The sequence below is a fragment of the Pogoniulus pusillus genome, chromosome 30 (genome assembly GCF_015220805.1).
Source record: "Pogoniulus pusillus isolate bPogPus1 chromosome 30, bPogPus1.pri, whole genome shotgun sequence".
NCBI lineage: Eukaryota > Metazoa > Chordata > Aves > Piciformes > Lybiidae > Pogoniulus > Pogoniulus pusillus.
In genome coordinates, this window is record NC_087293.1 from 11,142,182 (window position 1) to 11,157,367 (window position 15,186).

Genomic DNA, 15,186 nt, shown 5'->3' on the forward strand with positions numbered 1-15,186 from the left:
GCCTGGCACAAAGCAAAGGCAGAGAAGTGCCCATGTTTGCTTTTTTCAGGGCAGACCTCCTGGCTCTCTACAAGCCTGTGTGAAAGGAGGCTGGAGCCAGGTGGGGCTTGGTCAGTTCTCCCAAGGAACAAGTGGTAGGACAAGAGGAAATAACACCAAGGGAGGATTAGATTGAACATGAGGAGCAATTTCTTCTCCAAAACAGTTGTCAAGGCCTGACCCAGGCTGCCCAGGGCAGTGGTGGAGTCCCCATCTCTGGAAGGGCTTTCAAAGCTGTGTAGATGTGGTGCTGAGGGCCAACGCTTTAGTGGTGCCCTGGCAACCTGGTAGCTTGGACTTGATCTTGGAGGTCTTTACAACCAAAGTAATTCCATGATTCCACTACAGCTCCACACCTGCCTGGTGAAATAAGGCTGAGACTTGGCTGTCTCCTTGCTCTGCTGGGGCCAGTTTTCCAGAGGGAATCTCCCTAATCCCATTTGTCAGCCCTCCTGCCTTTGCCAGTAGAGCAGAGAATTTGCTTCTTGCTGAGCTTAAGCATCCACTGCTTTTAAAACCTTTATTGTATTTCCCCTGCAGGGGAAATACTTAGGTCCAGGCAGGACTCTGCTCTCCTCTGCTTGGAGAGCCTCAAAACCCCTCTTGTAGCTTGGGGACAGCTTTGCCTGCAGCCCTTCATCCGTCACTCCAGCTGCTTAATGACCCTTAAACATTGAGGGTGTGCTTATGCTGCAGGCATGGGAAGCTCCAGCTGCAGCTGAGAGTCTTAGAGGCTTCCCATCAGAGAAAGCCAGAATTGTTTGGGTTGGAAGAGACCTCTAAGAGCGACTCCAACTGTCACCCTAAGACCACTATGGTCATTAAATCATGTCCTGAAGTGCCATGTCCTCACTTTTCAACACCTCCAGGAGTGGGGACTCCTCATTTCCAGCCCAGTCAGAATCCCTCTCAAATGTGCTGCTCTTTAGATTACCTTTAAATTTGGGCTGGCAGTGTTGGGTCAACAGTTGGACTTCATGGTCAAGGGGGTTGGTCTCTTCTCCCTTGTCTCAGGTGATAGAGGGAGAGGAACTGGCCTGAAATTGTGTCAGGGGAGGGTTAGGTTGGAGATGAGGAAACATTTGTTTGCTGCAAGAGTAGTCAGGGATTGGCACAGGCTGCCCAGGGAGGTGCTGGAGTCATCATCCCTGGAGGTGTTCAAGCATCTGTGGGCATGGCACTTTGGGACATGGTTTGATGGCCGTGATGGTGTTGGGTTTGTGGTTGGACTGGATGATCTTAGAGGGCTTTTCCACCCCAAATAATTCAATGATTCTGTGACCTAGAGCTCCTTTTCAACCAATTCATAGAACCAAGCAGGTTGGAAGAGAGCTCCAATCTCAGCCAGTCCAACCTAGCACCCAGTCCTACCCAGTCAACCAGACCATGGCACTAAGTGCCCCAGCCAGGCTTGGCTTCAACACCTCCAGGCACAGCCACTCCACCACCTCCCTGGGCAGTCCATTCCAATGCCAATCACTCTCTCTGACAACAACTTCCTCCTAACATCCAGCCTAGACCTCCCCTGGCACAACTTCACACTGTGTCCCCTTGTTCTGTTGCTGCTTGCCTGGCAGAAGAGCCCAACCCCAGCTGGCTACAGCCTCCCTTCAGGTAGCTGCAGACAGCAATGAGCTCTGCCCTGAGCCTCCTCTTCTGCAGGCTGCACCCCCCCAGCTCTAAACCAACTGTAGCAGTGGGAGGGGATTTTGGGGGGGCGATGGTGCATTCCTGCAGCTGTTTGCAGCCCTGTGAACACTCTCCCTCTTTGCTTTGTTAGCTGAGCTGGAGGAGCTTTGCTCCTCCTCATTCATGAAAAAGCTGGGTGGAGGACTCAGAGCTTATCCTCGGAGTAGAGCAGGGGAAAGCTGGGATGTGCAGCAGCAGCTGATGTGCCTCCTGCGTGTAGGAGTAAGCAGGAGCTTTGCCAGCTCCTTTGTTGGCCTGCACAAGAGGAGCTGTAGGATGTGAGGCTCCAGAAATGTGGGACATTGTCCCCGTGGTGTCCTGCAGCATTGCCTGCTCCAGAGCCACTCAGACGTTGTCCAGGAGAGCTCCTTGTGTACAAAATAATCCAGGCTTGCCAGGCTGGCCTCTGGCAGGGGTGGCAGCAGTTGTGGCTGTGTCCTTCCCTTGGACAGGCTGCTCGAGGGAGCTGCTCCTGGGTTGCTCCCAATTGCTGAGGTTTTCTGCCCCTGTGAAGGAGGAAAATGAAAAGGGAGATCCATTGGGGGGAAAAAAAAAAGGAAGATCCTTTAAAAGCTGGATTTGGGTTAGAACAGGGAATAGCTTGGATGAGTGGATGCAGCTTCCCAAGGGAGAACCTGGGGTAAATGCTTGGGATTGTCCTTACAAGTGCATGCTTGAGGGGGTGCTTTGGAGCTCTACTTGTGCCACCCTGAGCTCTGCAGCTGAGTGCTGGCTGCAGGTGAACCTCCTCCTGATTTGGTGCCATCCACTGCCTCCTTCCCGCGTCCCCTCTCCTGCACCGACCATCCACTGCCTCCTTCCCCTGTCCCCTCTCCTGTACCCACCATCCACTGCCTCCTTCCCGTGTCCCCTCTCCTGTACCCACCATCCACTGCCTCCTTCCCATGTCCCCTCTCCTGTACCCTCCATCCACTGCCTCCTTCCCATGTCCCCTCTCCTGTACCCACCATCCACTGCCTCCTTCCCATGTCCCCTCTCCTGTACCCACCATCCACTGCCTCCTTCCCATGTCCCCTCTCCTGTACCCACCATCCACTGCCTCCTTCCCATGTCCCCTCTCCTGTACCCACCATCCACTGCCTCCATCTCATGCCCCTCTCCTGTATCCACCATCCACTGCCTCCATCTCATGTCCCCTCTCCTGCACCCACCATCCACTGCCTCCATCTCATATCCCCTCTCCTGCACCCACCACCCATCACCTCCATCTCATGCCCCTCTCCTGCACCCACCATCCACTGCCTCCATCTCATGTCCTCTTTCCTGCACCCACCACCCATCACCTCCATCTCATGCCCCTCTCCTGCACCCACCATCCACTGCCTCCATCTCATGTCCTCTTTCCTGCACCCACCACCCATCGCCTCCATCTCATATCCTCTCTCCTGTGCCCTCCATCCATCACCTCCATCTTGTGTCCTCTCTCCTGTACCCACTGTCCATCTCCTCCACCTCATGTCCCCTCTCCTGTCCCCAGCATCCCAGCAGCCCTGTAGCTCAGCCAGCTGGAGTGAGGTGGGAACAAATGGATGCTGCTTGTTGAGGAGCTGTTTGTGGGGTTGGACTCGATGTCAAAGCAGCTCCAATGAATCTCACAGAGGAGTATTTTTAGCTCTGGGGGTGGCTGGAGGCCCGCGGGAGGCGTGAGCTGGATGCTGATGAGGCTGTAGGACAGGGATGCTCTGGGGTGTGAGGGGTTTTTTTGGCTGAGTCGTTGTCTCATGGCACAGAGAAGGCTAATAGGAGCTGAAAGCATCTGAAGCAGTGACAGAGGAAGAGTGCTTTGGGTGTGAGTTGATGAAGGACTTTACGACTGCCTGGGGACTGGGAGACTGCATAACCCAGAGAGGTTGGGGAGTCTCCTTCTCTGGGGATGTTCACAGGCTCACAGCATGTCAGGGGTTGGAAGGGACCCAAGGAGATCATCCACTCCAAACCCCCTGCCAGAGCAGGACAATACTCACACAGATCACACAGGAACACATCCAGACAGGCCTGGAAAGGCTCCAGAGAAGGAGACTCCACAACCTCTCTGGGCAGCCTGTTCCAGGGCTCTGTGACCTTTACAGGAAAGAAGTTCCCCCTTGTGTTGAGCTGGAACCTCCTCTGCTGCAGCTTCCACCCATTGCTCCTTGTCCTGTCACAGGGAGCATGTTCAAGACCTGAGTGCACTCTTGTGTGACCTGCCCTAAGTGATCCTGCATTGGCAGAGGGGTTGGACTTGATCTCCAGAGTCCCTTCTAACCCCCCACCAGTCTGTGATCCTTTGATCTTCCTTTAGGATGGGTTAGAGGTGCAGGAGTCAAAAGTTGGTGGGTACAGGGATTGGAGGGAAGAGCAGACCTGTGGCAGGGATGGATCTGGATATGTTCTCATCCCTTCTCCTTGCTTGGCCTGGGCTCATGGTCAGCAGGTCTCCATGGCAGCTCTGTGCCATCTCCAGCAGCAGTGGTGATGCTCTCACTGTGCTCCGTGAGGAGCCTGTTCCACGCAGGAGCATCTGAAAGCACTAATTGGCTCCATTATGCACCTCTAATTAGTTGTCATCAATAACCCACAGAGCCTGCTCTGCTGCCTAATGAGGTCCATCACACTCCTGGCATCAAAGAAAATATTCAAACTACCCAAAGTTAAAACCTGCTGACTCTGGAGAGCACCTTGTGGCATGCAGCTTGTTCTCCTGGGGGTGCTGTGATGGGAGCCATCGCTCCTGGATCTGGCCATGCCCCTGCCTGGCTGCAGCTGTTCCCTTCCCTCTGGTCTCCTCTCAGAGTGTGACAGTTTGACTTTCTCTGCATGGGTCATAGCCTCTCACCTTTCCTGCAAGAGCCCCATCAGTGGGGCAGGATTTGCCTTCTCATTTGGCTGCTTGCTGCTGGGCTGACAGGTGTGTGGAGCCGGAGCAGATGGCTGAGGGCACCGGGGATTAACTCATTACCCTCGGTGGCCAGCAGCAGGGATGCTCACCGGGGGCATGGCTCTGGTTTTCTTCCTCCTGTTCAGACAACAGGGGCTGGGAGGGGCAGGGTGGAGGCTGGAGGCAGATGGAGACCTCTCCTGAGATGCCAGCTTCTAGCAGAGCTGAGGTTCAGTCATGGCCTGAAGCTTTCTCCTGTGCTGCTTGAATTTTGGTGGGGGGTGAAATGGAACACTCAGATGAGAGCCCCCTGGCCTCCTTGTGCATCTTCTCTCCCTAGTGAGGGCTCTTAGTGGAGGATGAGCTCTGCAAGTTGACCAATAAAAGCTCAGAAGATGCTTTACCTTTAGTTACTTGTGTGCTTGTAAGGGAAGAAAATAATTGCTTCTAATTTTTCATCCTGATTTTAATTAGGTTTTCTTTAATCTGCAGCTTGGCTTCTTTTCTTGCCTCCTTCAGACCATCCAAATTAGCCTTAATTTAGCATTCAGCCCCTCAAGGCACACAGTCTCCCCACGGAGGCAAGCCAGTGCTTAATTCTGGAGGCACTTTCTTGACCTCCTTTGTGTTTTGCTTGAGTTTCTTTTTGCCACCTAAGTTGTGGCTGAAATCCATCCTCACTGGAAGAAATTCTTCACTGTGAGGGTGGTGGAAGACTGGAACAGGTTGCCCAGGGGGGTAGTGCAGAACCCCATCCCTGGAGACATTCAAGGTCAGGTTTGATGTGCTCTGAGAGACCTGCTGTGATTGAAGATGTCCCTGCTAACAGCACGGGGCTGGGACTAGATGACCTTGAAGGGTCCCTTCCAGCCCAGTGTGTTCTGTGATTCCCACCTGGGGCTGAGGAGCACTCAGCTCATGATGTCCCAGATCAGGTCCTTCATAGAATCATAGAATCAAGCAGGTTGGAAGAGACCTCCAAGATCATCCAGTCCAACCTAGCACCCAGCCCTATCCAGTCAACCAGACCATGGCACTAAGTGCCTCATCCAGGCATTGCTTCAACACCTCCAGGGACAGTGCCTCCACCACCTCCCTGGGCAGCCCATTCCAATGCCAATCACTCTCTCTGGCAACAACTTCCTCCTAGCATCCAGCCTAGACCTCCCCTGGCACAACTCCAGACTGTTTCCCCTTGTTCTGTTGCTGCTTGCCTGGCAGAAGAGACCAACCCCCACCTGGCTACAACCTTCCTTCAGGTAGTTGTAGACAGTAATAAGATCACCCCTGAGCCTCCTCTGCTGCAGGCTGCACACCCCCAGCTCCCTCAGCCTCTCCTCATAGGGTTTGTGTTCCAGGACCCTCCCCAGCCTTGCTGCCCTTCTCTGGACACCTTCCAGCACCTCAACATCTCTCTTGAATGGAGGAGCCCAGAACTGGACACAGCACTCAAGGTGTGGCCTGAGCAGTGCTGAGCACAGGGGCAGAAGAACCTCCCTTGTCCTGCTGCCCACACTGCTCCTGATGCAGGCCAGGATGCCAGTGGCTCTGCTGGCCACCTGGGCACACTGCTGGCTTGCAGGCCAGGTCCTGCTGCTGTCCCTACGCAGCAGTTTGTTGTTTGCCACACGAAATGTCCTCCCCAGCCTGATTTCAGACCCATTAGGCAGGTCTTCAGCTCTTCACTTCTGCAGAGTGCCAATGAATATTTAAACACAACCTGCTCTTGTGTGCCTGCCCTGCTGGCAAGTCTTGTTTCCAGGGACCATAGTGGCTCTCTGTCCTCCTCTCAGTTGCTCTGGGCCTAATGCAGGAGCAAATGCTGATGCTGTAGCATGCTGTGTAGGATCCACCCAGCCTGAGATGGTCCCTCAGCCTTTGCTGTTTCCCTTGTGGAACCTTTGACTGCCTGAGATCCTGGGAGATGTTTGCAGGTCTCCTTGGGAATGCACACCCTTCCCCTACCTGTGCTGGGGCTCCTGGCTGGGGGCAATGAAGGTCATCTACCAGCCCTGGATGCTTTTCTCTTCCTAACTGCATCTATGGGGTCAGGCAGGCGGGATGGGGCTCTGAGCAACCTGATCTGCAGCACAGGAGGTTCCAGCTCAACACAAGGGGGAACTTCTTTATTGTAAGGGTCCCAGAGCACTGAACAGACTCCTCAAAAAGCTTGTGGAATCTCCTTCTCTGGAGGCGTTCAAGGCCTGTCTGGATGTGTTCCTGTGTGACCTGAGCTGGATTGTGTGGTCCTGCTCTGGCAGGGGGGTTGGAGTGGATGATCTCTTAGGGTCCTTCCCAACCCCTAACATCCTGTGAGCCTGTGGTTTAATGTGAGGTGTCTCTGCCTTGCCAAGCTGGATCCATGGGCTGAGGACAATGGGATGAGGTTCAGCAAAGCCAAGTGCCTGGGTCCTGCACTTGGGCCATAACTCCATGGAACATTCCAGGCTCAGGGCAGAGTGGCTGGAAACTGCCTGGTTGAAAAGGATCTAGGTGGCTTGGTTGACAGTGGCTGAAGACAAGGTAGCAGTGTGCTCAGGTGGCCAGGAAGACCTCCAGCATCCTGGCTTGGATAAGCAATAGTATGGCCAGCAGGACCAGGGCAGTGATAGTGCCACTGTACTCAGCACTGCTGAGGCCACCTCAAATCCTGGGTTCACTTTTGGTCCCTTCACTCCAAGAAGGATATTGAGGTGCTGCAGAGTGCCTGGAGGAGATCAGTGAAGCTGGTGATGGGTCTGGGGAACAGGTTTGGGTGAGCAGCAGTTGAGGGAACTGGGGTTGTTCAACCTGGAGGAAAGGAGGAGGAGGCTGAGGGGAGACCTTCTGGCTCCCTTCAACCCCCTGAAAGGAGGCATGGTAGGAGCAAGGGATAGGACTAGAGGAAACAGCCTCAAGTGGCCCCAAGGGATGTTTAAGATGGACATGGGGAACAATTTCTTCCCCAAAACAGTTGTCAAGGTCTGGCTCAGGCTGCCCAGGGCAGTGGTGGGGTCTTCATCTGTAGAGGTGTTTCAAAGCTGTGGAGATGTGGTGCTGAGGGACCTGGCTGAGTGGTGACCTGGCAGTGCTGGGCTCACAGTTGGACTTGATGATTGTAAATGACTTTTCCAACCCCAAATGATTCTCTGGTTCTGCTGCCAGGGGGCTGTTTTAGTGCTGGCTTCTCAGGTGCAAGTGAAGCATTCTGATTCCTGGTTCTTCTCTCCTGCTCCCATCAGCCATTAGTAACTACTCCTTTGGCAGGTGATGGATTCTCCCTGTCTCCACAGGGCTGGCTCTGGGATCAAGGACTCTCCCAGCTGCTGGGTTTAGCCAGCTCCCTGCTACCACTTTCAGTTACTTCTCTCTTGGGGTTTTTTTCTTCCCCTTCCCTATTTGAACAATTTGAAGCATATTTCCTGCTCATTGAAGTTCACCTCCCAGAGGCCAGAGGGATGGGCACTTTGAAGTGAGCAGAATAGTGAGAAGGATGTTGCTGCACTCCTAGAGGTGTGTGAGGGAGAGTGATGACCTGGATGGTGATTGTATCTGCCATCGAAGAAAGAGGACTGTAAGTGAGGGTGAGGAGAGAGGGAGGGAAAAAGCTTTTTAGGAAGGCAGAAAGCTCCTTCCTGGGCAAGAGAATATCTCACCTGGTCTGGTGAAAGGCCTGCAACACAAAGCCTATGAGGAGAGGCTAAGGGAGCTGGGGTTGTTTAGTCTGCAGCAGAGGAGGCTCAGGGCAGAGCTCATTGCTGTCTGCAACTCCCTGAAGAGAGGCTGTAGCCAGGTGGGGTTGGGCTCTTCTGCCAGGCAAGCAGCAACAGAACAAGGGGAAACAGTCTGGAGTTGTGCCAGGGGAGGTCTAGGCTGGATGTTAGGAGGAAGTTGTTGGCAGAGAGAGTGATTGGCATTGGAATGGGCTGCCCAGGGAGGTGGTGGAGTGGCTGTCCCTGGAGGTGTTGAAGCAAAGCCTGGCTGGGGCACTTAGTGCCATGGTCTGGTTGCTTGGCCAGGGCTGGGTGCTAGGTTGGAGTGGGTGAGCTTGGAGGTCTCTTCCAACCTGCTTGATTCTATGATTCTAAGGTGTCTGTGCCCATGGCAGGGTGGTGTCTAGATGGTCTTTAAAGATCCCTTCCAACCCAAACCATTCTGTGATCTCTCCTTGGAGAACTGCATGCGTGGGGGGTAGTGCTGGATGGAGTCAAAGCTTCTGAGGCTTTAGGGGGGTTTGGGAGCTTCTTTTCTCCCATTTATTACCTATCCCAGTGTGATACTCCCTCTCCCAGCTCCTCTCCTCTTTCTACCAAGTTCACCCCAGGACTTACATTTGAAATGATTTTTTTTTTCCCCATCCAGCCCTTTCACTGCAGCATTTGTATTGAGGAGGGGAGGGGGCGAGGGGAAAGGCTAATTCCTGCATCTTGAATGGTTGGATTTAATTAGGCAAATGTGCCTCGTTTGATACTGGAGCCACAGGTGCATGTACTGGCTGCTGAAGCTCTCCCACCAGTTCAAAACAACCTCTTAAGGAGCTGCTTCTGGTAAATGAGAGGCTGGGAGAGATGTGGTGGGTTTGTGGGGGTTTTTTTGTGGCTAAATAATGAATCTCTTGAAATGCAAAAGCTTTCCCCTGCTCCCCTCCCTCCCCTCCTTCTTCTCCTTCTCTCTTTGATTGTGCCATTTGTTCCAGTTTCTATAATCAGTTTGTTTGGGCTTGCAGCTTTCCAACTGGAAGCTGCTTCTCTTGGAGCAAAGCTCTTGCAGTGCAGTGGGAGGGGAAGCTGTAGAACAGAATGGGCTTGTACATGTCCTTCACTGCTAGGAAAGGAAAGGTTTTACCCCCCCCCCCCCAGAATGTTCTCTCTGAGGTGGGATGCTGGTGGTTATTTGCTGCTGGGGGCTCTTCATGTAGACTTCAGATTGCATATGGTGGGATGTGGGCTGGGAACAACCATGGTGTGACTCATGTCATCTAAGTAAGAAGTGGTGGAGGCACAGCCAGCTTCCAGGTTCAGTTGGAGCTCTGCTGGTTGCTGGCTGGGTGATTAGGGGATCGTGCAGACCTCTTGGGATCTTTGGGATCAGGAGATCTTTGGAGAGGGAGCTGGGAGTGCTGGTGGATAACAAGTTGTCCATGAGGCAGCAGTGTGCCCCTGTGGCCAAGGGGGCCAATGGGTTCCTGGGGTGCATTATGAAGAGTGTGTCCAGCAGATCAAAGGAGGTTCTCCTCCCTCTCTACTCTGCTCTGCTGAGACCTCATCTTGAGAACTGTATTCAGTTTTGGGCTCTCCAGTTTCAGAGGGACAGGGATCTGCTATAGAGAGTCCAAGAGAGGGCTACGAGGATGATGAGGGGCCTGGAGCACTGCCTGATGAGGAGAGGCTGAGGGACCTGGGGCTGCTTAGTCTGGAGAGGAGAAGACTGAGAGGGGATTTAATCAATGTTTATAAACACTCAGGGGCTGGGGGTCAGGAGGCAGGGGACAGGCTCTGCTCAGTGCTCCCTGGGATAGGACAGGGAGCAATGGATGGAAGCTGCAGCACAGGAGGTTCCAGCTCAGCACAAGGGGGAACTTCTTTCCTGTAAGGGTCCCAGAGCACTGGCACAGGCTGCCCAGAGAGGTTGTGGAGTCTCCTTCTCTGGAGACTTTTCAAGGCCTGTCTGGATGTGTCCCTCTGTGACCTGAGCTAGACTGTATGGTCCTGCTCTGACAGAGGGGTTGGACTTGATGATCTCCTTGGGTTCCTTCCAACCCCTATCATCCTGTGCTCCTGTGATCCCCATGCTGGGCTTGACTGATGAAATGGTTTGAGGTCATAGAATCAACCAGGTTGGAAGAGACCTCCAAGATCTCCCATTGACCAGAGCAGCTTTGCAATGAGGCTTTCTAGGAGCTCCAGTAGGCTGCATGCTCCACAATGCTTCTTTTTCCCCTCTTTGGCTGCTCCTCCTTCTTCCAAAGCCCACAAACAGCAGCAGAGTCCACACCGCTATGGCCCTCCTGGAGACCAACCACAGAGGCACCCTATGGGGAGGAGGAGAGCTCCTGGATTTGTCCCTGTGTGCTTCAGAGGTGCTGGCAGCTCAGCCACCATAAATCTGTCATCAGCCCTGTGGGAAAACGCCTCTGAAGCGTGGGGTGGGTTTTCTGCCCTGCCGTGTGAGCGGCTCTGCCGGATTTGGGTCAGGCTGCCGTGGGAGCTGCTGCTCTCCCCAGTGGGCTTGGGTCTCCTCCTCCTCCTCCTCTTCGTTCCTTCTCCATCCTCGCTGAATGGCATAAATAATGCATCATTTTTTTCCCTTCTAGAGCTATTTTTAGGGCCAGGATTCTGGGTTATGGGAGTGTACAGCTCGCCAGCAGCTCTCTGCTGCCTTTGCTCTGAGAAGTGCTGCTGCCAGCGCTGATTTAGCTTCTAGAAGTTGCTTAACTGGGATTTCTTCTTCTTCTTCTTCTTGAAGTAGACAGATGTGGTTTATAGCCTGTTTTCCAGCAGGCTTTTTTTGCATCTCTCAGGGCTGAAAACTTTCATAAAGGATATGCAGCATTTTTTTCCTCAAAAATTGAGACAATTAGGTCATGGAATCACAGAACTGCTTTGGTTGGAGAAGACCTCTAAGATCACTGAGTCCAACAATCATCCTAACCCCACTATGGCCATTCAGCCATGTCCCAGAGTGCCATGTCTCTGTGTTTTGAACACCTCCAGGGATGGTGACTCCAGCACCTCCTTGGGCAGCCTCTTCCAATCTCTGACCACTCTTGCAGCAAAGAAATTTTTCCTCATCTCCAACCTAACCTTCCCTGGTACAATTTCAGGCCAGTTCCTCTCCTATCACCTGAGACTAGAGAGAAAAGACCAACCCCTATGATCATCAAGTCCAACCATCAGACTGACACCACCATAGCCATTAAACCATGTCACAAAGTATCATCCCTGCATGTTGCTTGACCACCTCCATAGACTCCCTACCAGAGTCCTTCCAACACGTCCTCTTGCAGCTCTTCCATGGTCACTGGGACTAAGGGAAGAAAACAAAGCTGCTTCCCTCATGTCAGACCTTGTTGTGCTGACTTGGATGGGGTCTGTGTATGTGGAGCTGGGGATGGGATCTGCTTTCTGGCAGTACTGGTGGAAATTAATAGTTGTGTGATCTAAAGCTGCAGGGGAATAGAATACTCCAACATGTCCCCTGGGATGTGGCTTGCTCCCTTGTTGCTGGAAGAGGAGAGATTCTGCTGGAAACAGCAGCAGGAAAAGGTGCTGCTGGACCTGGCTTGTGTAAGAAATGCTGTCTCCAGCAGGAGTAGGGAGGTGATTCTCTCCTCGTACTCAGCTCTGGTGAGGCCACACCTTGAGTACTGTGTTCAGTTTTGGGCATCTCAATACAGGAGAGATGTGGAGGTGCTGGAGCCAGTGCAGAGGAAGGCAAGGGAGCTGGGAAAGGGCCTGGAGAATAAATGTTGTGGAAAGCAACTGAAGGAGCTGGGGATGGATGGTTTGAAAAAGAGGAGGCTAAGGGCAGACCTCATCACTGTCTACAGCTACATGAAAGGAGGTTGTGGAGAGGCTGCTGCTGGGCTCTTCTCACAGGTAATTAGTGATAGAACAAGAAGGAATGGCCTCAAGCTGCCACTGGGTAGGTTCAGACTGGACATTAGGACATTTTTTTCCCCCAGCAAGAGTGGTCAGGTGTTGGAATGGGCTGCCCAGTGAGGTGGTGGAGTCGCCAACCCTGGGTGCGTTTGAGAGTCCTTTGGATGTGGTGCTTAGGGATACGGTTTGGGGTGCCCCTTGCAGAGTAGGGATATCAGCTGGACTTGGTGATGCTGAGGGGCTTCTCCAACCTGGATGGTTCTGTGGTTCTGTGAAAGGCAACATCTCCCTCTCAGGAGCAGGGACCGCTGTGTGCTGGCCGTGCAGTGCCTGCCCTGACTCTGCCTGTCCCCCTCTGCCAGGCGGCTGATGACGCGGCTGGAGGACATGCGGCGCAGCATGCTGGGGGATGGGGTGAACCGCTGCATCCTCTGCGGGGAGCAGCTGGGGCCACGGGGCTCTGCCTGTGTCGTCTGTGAGGACTGCAAGAAGGTGAGACCCCTCCCTGTGCCCTGCACCCAACGCAGCTCGCCCTGGTGGAAGCATGGGCGCCTTGGGCTTTCAGTGCACGTTTGGTTGCCCAGCATCCCTGTGCAGCTGGCACGAAGGGACATGGTGGGCAGCAGGCAGAGGGAGGGGATTCTGCCCCTCTGCGCTGCTCTGCTGAGCCCCCACCTGCAGTGCTGGGGCCAGCTCTGGAGTCCTCAGCACAGCAGAGATGTGGACCTGTTGGAATGGGGCCAGAGGAGGCCACAGCAATGCTGGCAGGGCTGGAAGCCCTCTGCTGGGAGGCCAAGCTGGGAGAGTTGGGGTTGTTCAGCCTGGATAAGAGAAGGCTGCAGGAAGACCTTCTGGTGGCCTTTCAGTGCTCAAAGGGGCTGAGCAGAAAGCTGGGGGCAGGTTTGATCAGGGCCTGCTGTGGCAGGACAAGGGGTGAGGGTTTGAACTAAAAGAAGGAGATTCAAACTAGAGAGAAGGAAGAAATGTTTGATGCTGGGAGTGATGAGAGCCTGCCCCAGGGTGCAGGTGTCCCATGCGTGGGATGATCCCAGGTTGTTTGGAGCAATGAGTAACCTGCTCTGGCTGCTGATGTGCCTGCTCATTACAGGGGGTTGGACCAGATGAGCTTTAAAGGTCCTTTCCCACCCAAACTAGTCTGATTCTATGATCACCTATGCTATTGCTAGGAGACCTCTGGTTAACCACCTCTCGTTACCCAACTCTCATTAACCTCACACTCCTGAGGGATGATGCTGGTGCTGTGGGACTTTTTTGGTGGCCAGAGTGTGCCCAGCTGGTGCTTTGCTTTCTCTTGCAGAATGTCTGCACCAAGTGTGGGGTGCAGACCACCAACAACCGGCCCCACACTATCTGGCTCTGCAAGATCTGCAGCGAGCAGCGAGAGGTGAGTGTGGCATCTCCTGCCCTGGGGGCTCCTCATGCTGAAGTGGGGACACATCCCTGCCCTTGGTTTCACCTTGGTCTGTCCCCACCTCTGAGATGGAACCATCTCCAGACTGGTGAATGCTCCCATGGAGCATTAAATCCTGCCCAGCAGGTTTGGTTCTTGTAGGGTGAGCTGATTTTTGAGGTGAAAAGCCATTTGTTTTTTGACTTGGAAACAGAATGGGGTTGAAGAGACTTTTGGGGCCAAAGATGGGCTCCCTGACACCTACAGAATCCAAAAGCTGAAGAGTTAATTGATTAACAGGACAGATGAGAGGTAAGGGTCACAAACTTGAATGTGGGTTCCTGAAGAGGAACCTCTGTATGTTGAAGGTAGTGAGCACTGGCATAGGCTGCCCTGAGAGGTGGTGGACTTTCCATCTGGGGAGAGATTCCAGACCCACCTGGATGCTGTCCTGTGCAACCTGCTCTGGGTGACCCTGCTGTAGCAGGTGGGTTGGACTGAATGATCTCCAGAGGTCCCTTCCAACCTCCTGTGGGACAGGGTGGGAACAGGCATCTACATCCTCAATGTAGCTTGCTGGAGAAGAACCCTGGTGATGCTGGGGGGGGCTAAGTCTGTACCCAGCGTTCCCCCAGGACATGCCTACCCCCTTTCTACCTGCACCCCCAGGTGTGGAAGCGCTCTGGTGCCTGGTTCTTCAAGGGCTTGCCCAAGCAGATGCTGCCCCAGCCGATGCCTGTCAGCAAGAACAAGGGACCCCAAGCCCCGAGTGAGCCCAGCCCGGCAGAGCCACCAGCCCAGGACCAAAAACTCCCCTCCCGTGCACCCACCCGAGGTAGGTGACAGCAGGTGCTGGCCCCCTCCATCACTGCAAGGGACAGGAGGTCCTACCAGCAAGGTGTGGGGTCTGCTCTCCATCGTTTGCAAGGACAAGCCCTAGCAGAGGGCATCCAGAGCAGTCATGTAGCTGCTGTCTGGTTTCTAAAGGTTCCAGTTCTGGGCTCCCCAGTTCAAGAGAGACGAGGAGCTACTGGGGAAGGTCCAGTAGAGGCTACAGAGGTGTTGGGGGAACTGAGGTGTTTCTGTGAGGAGGAAAGGTGGAGAGCCCTGGGGCTGTGGAGCTTGCAGAAGAGTAGCCCCAGAGGGGACCTGATCAGTGCTCAGCAGGAGCTAAAGGACTGTCTGGATGGGTTCCTGTGTGGTATGCTCTAGGTGGTCCTGCTCTGGCCAGGGCTGGGCCAGATGATTTCCAGACTGAGAGCTGGGCACAGAGGAACCAGATGAAGTTCAACAAGGACAAGTGCAGAGTCCTGCATCTAGGGAGGAATAATAAACTGCACCTGTACAGGCTGGGAGGTGATCTGCTGGAAAGCAGCCCTGTGGAGAGGGACCTGGGGGTCCTGGTGGCTAACAAGGTACCCATGGCACAGCAATGTGCCCTTGTGGCCAAGAAGGCCAATGGGATCCTGGGGTGTATTAGGAGCAGTGTGTCCAGCAGATGAAGGGAGGTTCTCCTCCCCCTCAATTCTGCCCTGCTGAGTCCTTATCTTGAATACTGTGCTCAGTTTTGGGCTCCCCAGTTGAAGAGG

The 15,186-nt window shown here is 53.9% G+C and overlaps 1 protein-coding gene across 4 annotated transcripts in view; it reads left to right on the plus strand.

Annotated features, from left to right (window-relative positions):
- RPH3A (rabphilin 3A) overlaps positions 1 to 15,186 on the plus strand; it is a 49,900-nt gene that overhangs the window by 15,745 nt on the left and 18,969 nt on the right. For all 4 annotated transcript variants that reach the window (XM_064169085.1, XM_064169087.1, XM_064169086.1 and 1 more), the window contains 3 exons: positions 12,549 to 12,678; positions 13,505 to 13,591; positions 14,267 to 14,432. In XM_064169085.1, coding sequence (XP_064025155.1) covers positions 12,549 to 12,678; positions 13,505 to 13,591; positions 14,267 to 14,432 — 383 coding nt within the window. The remainder of the gene's footprint in view (positions 1 to 12,548; positions 12,679 to 13,504; positions 13,592 to 14,266; positions 14,433 to 15,186) is intronic.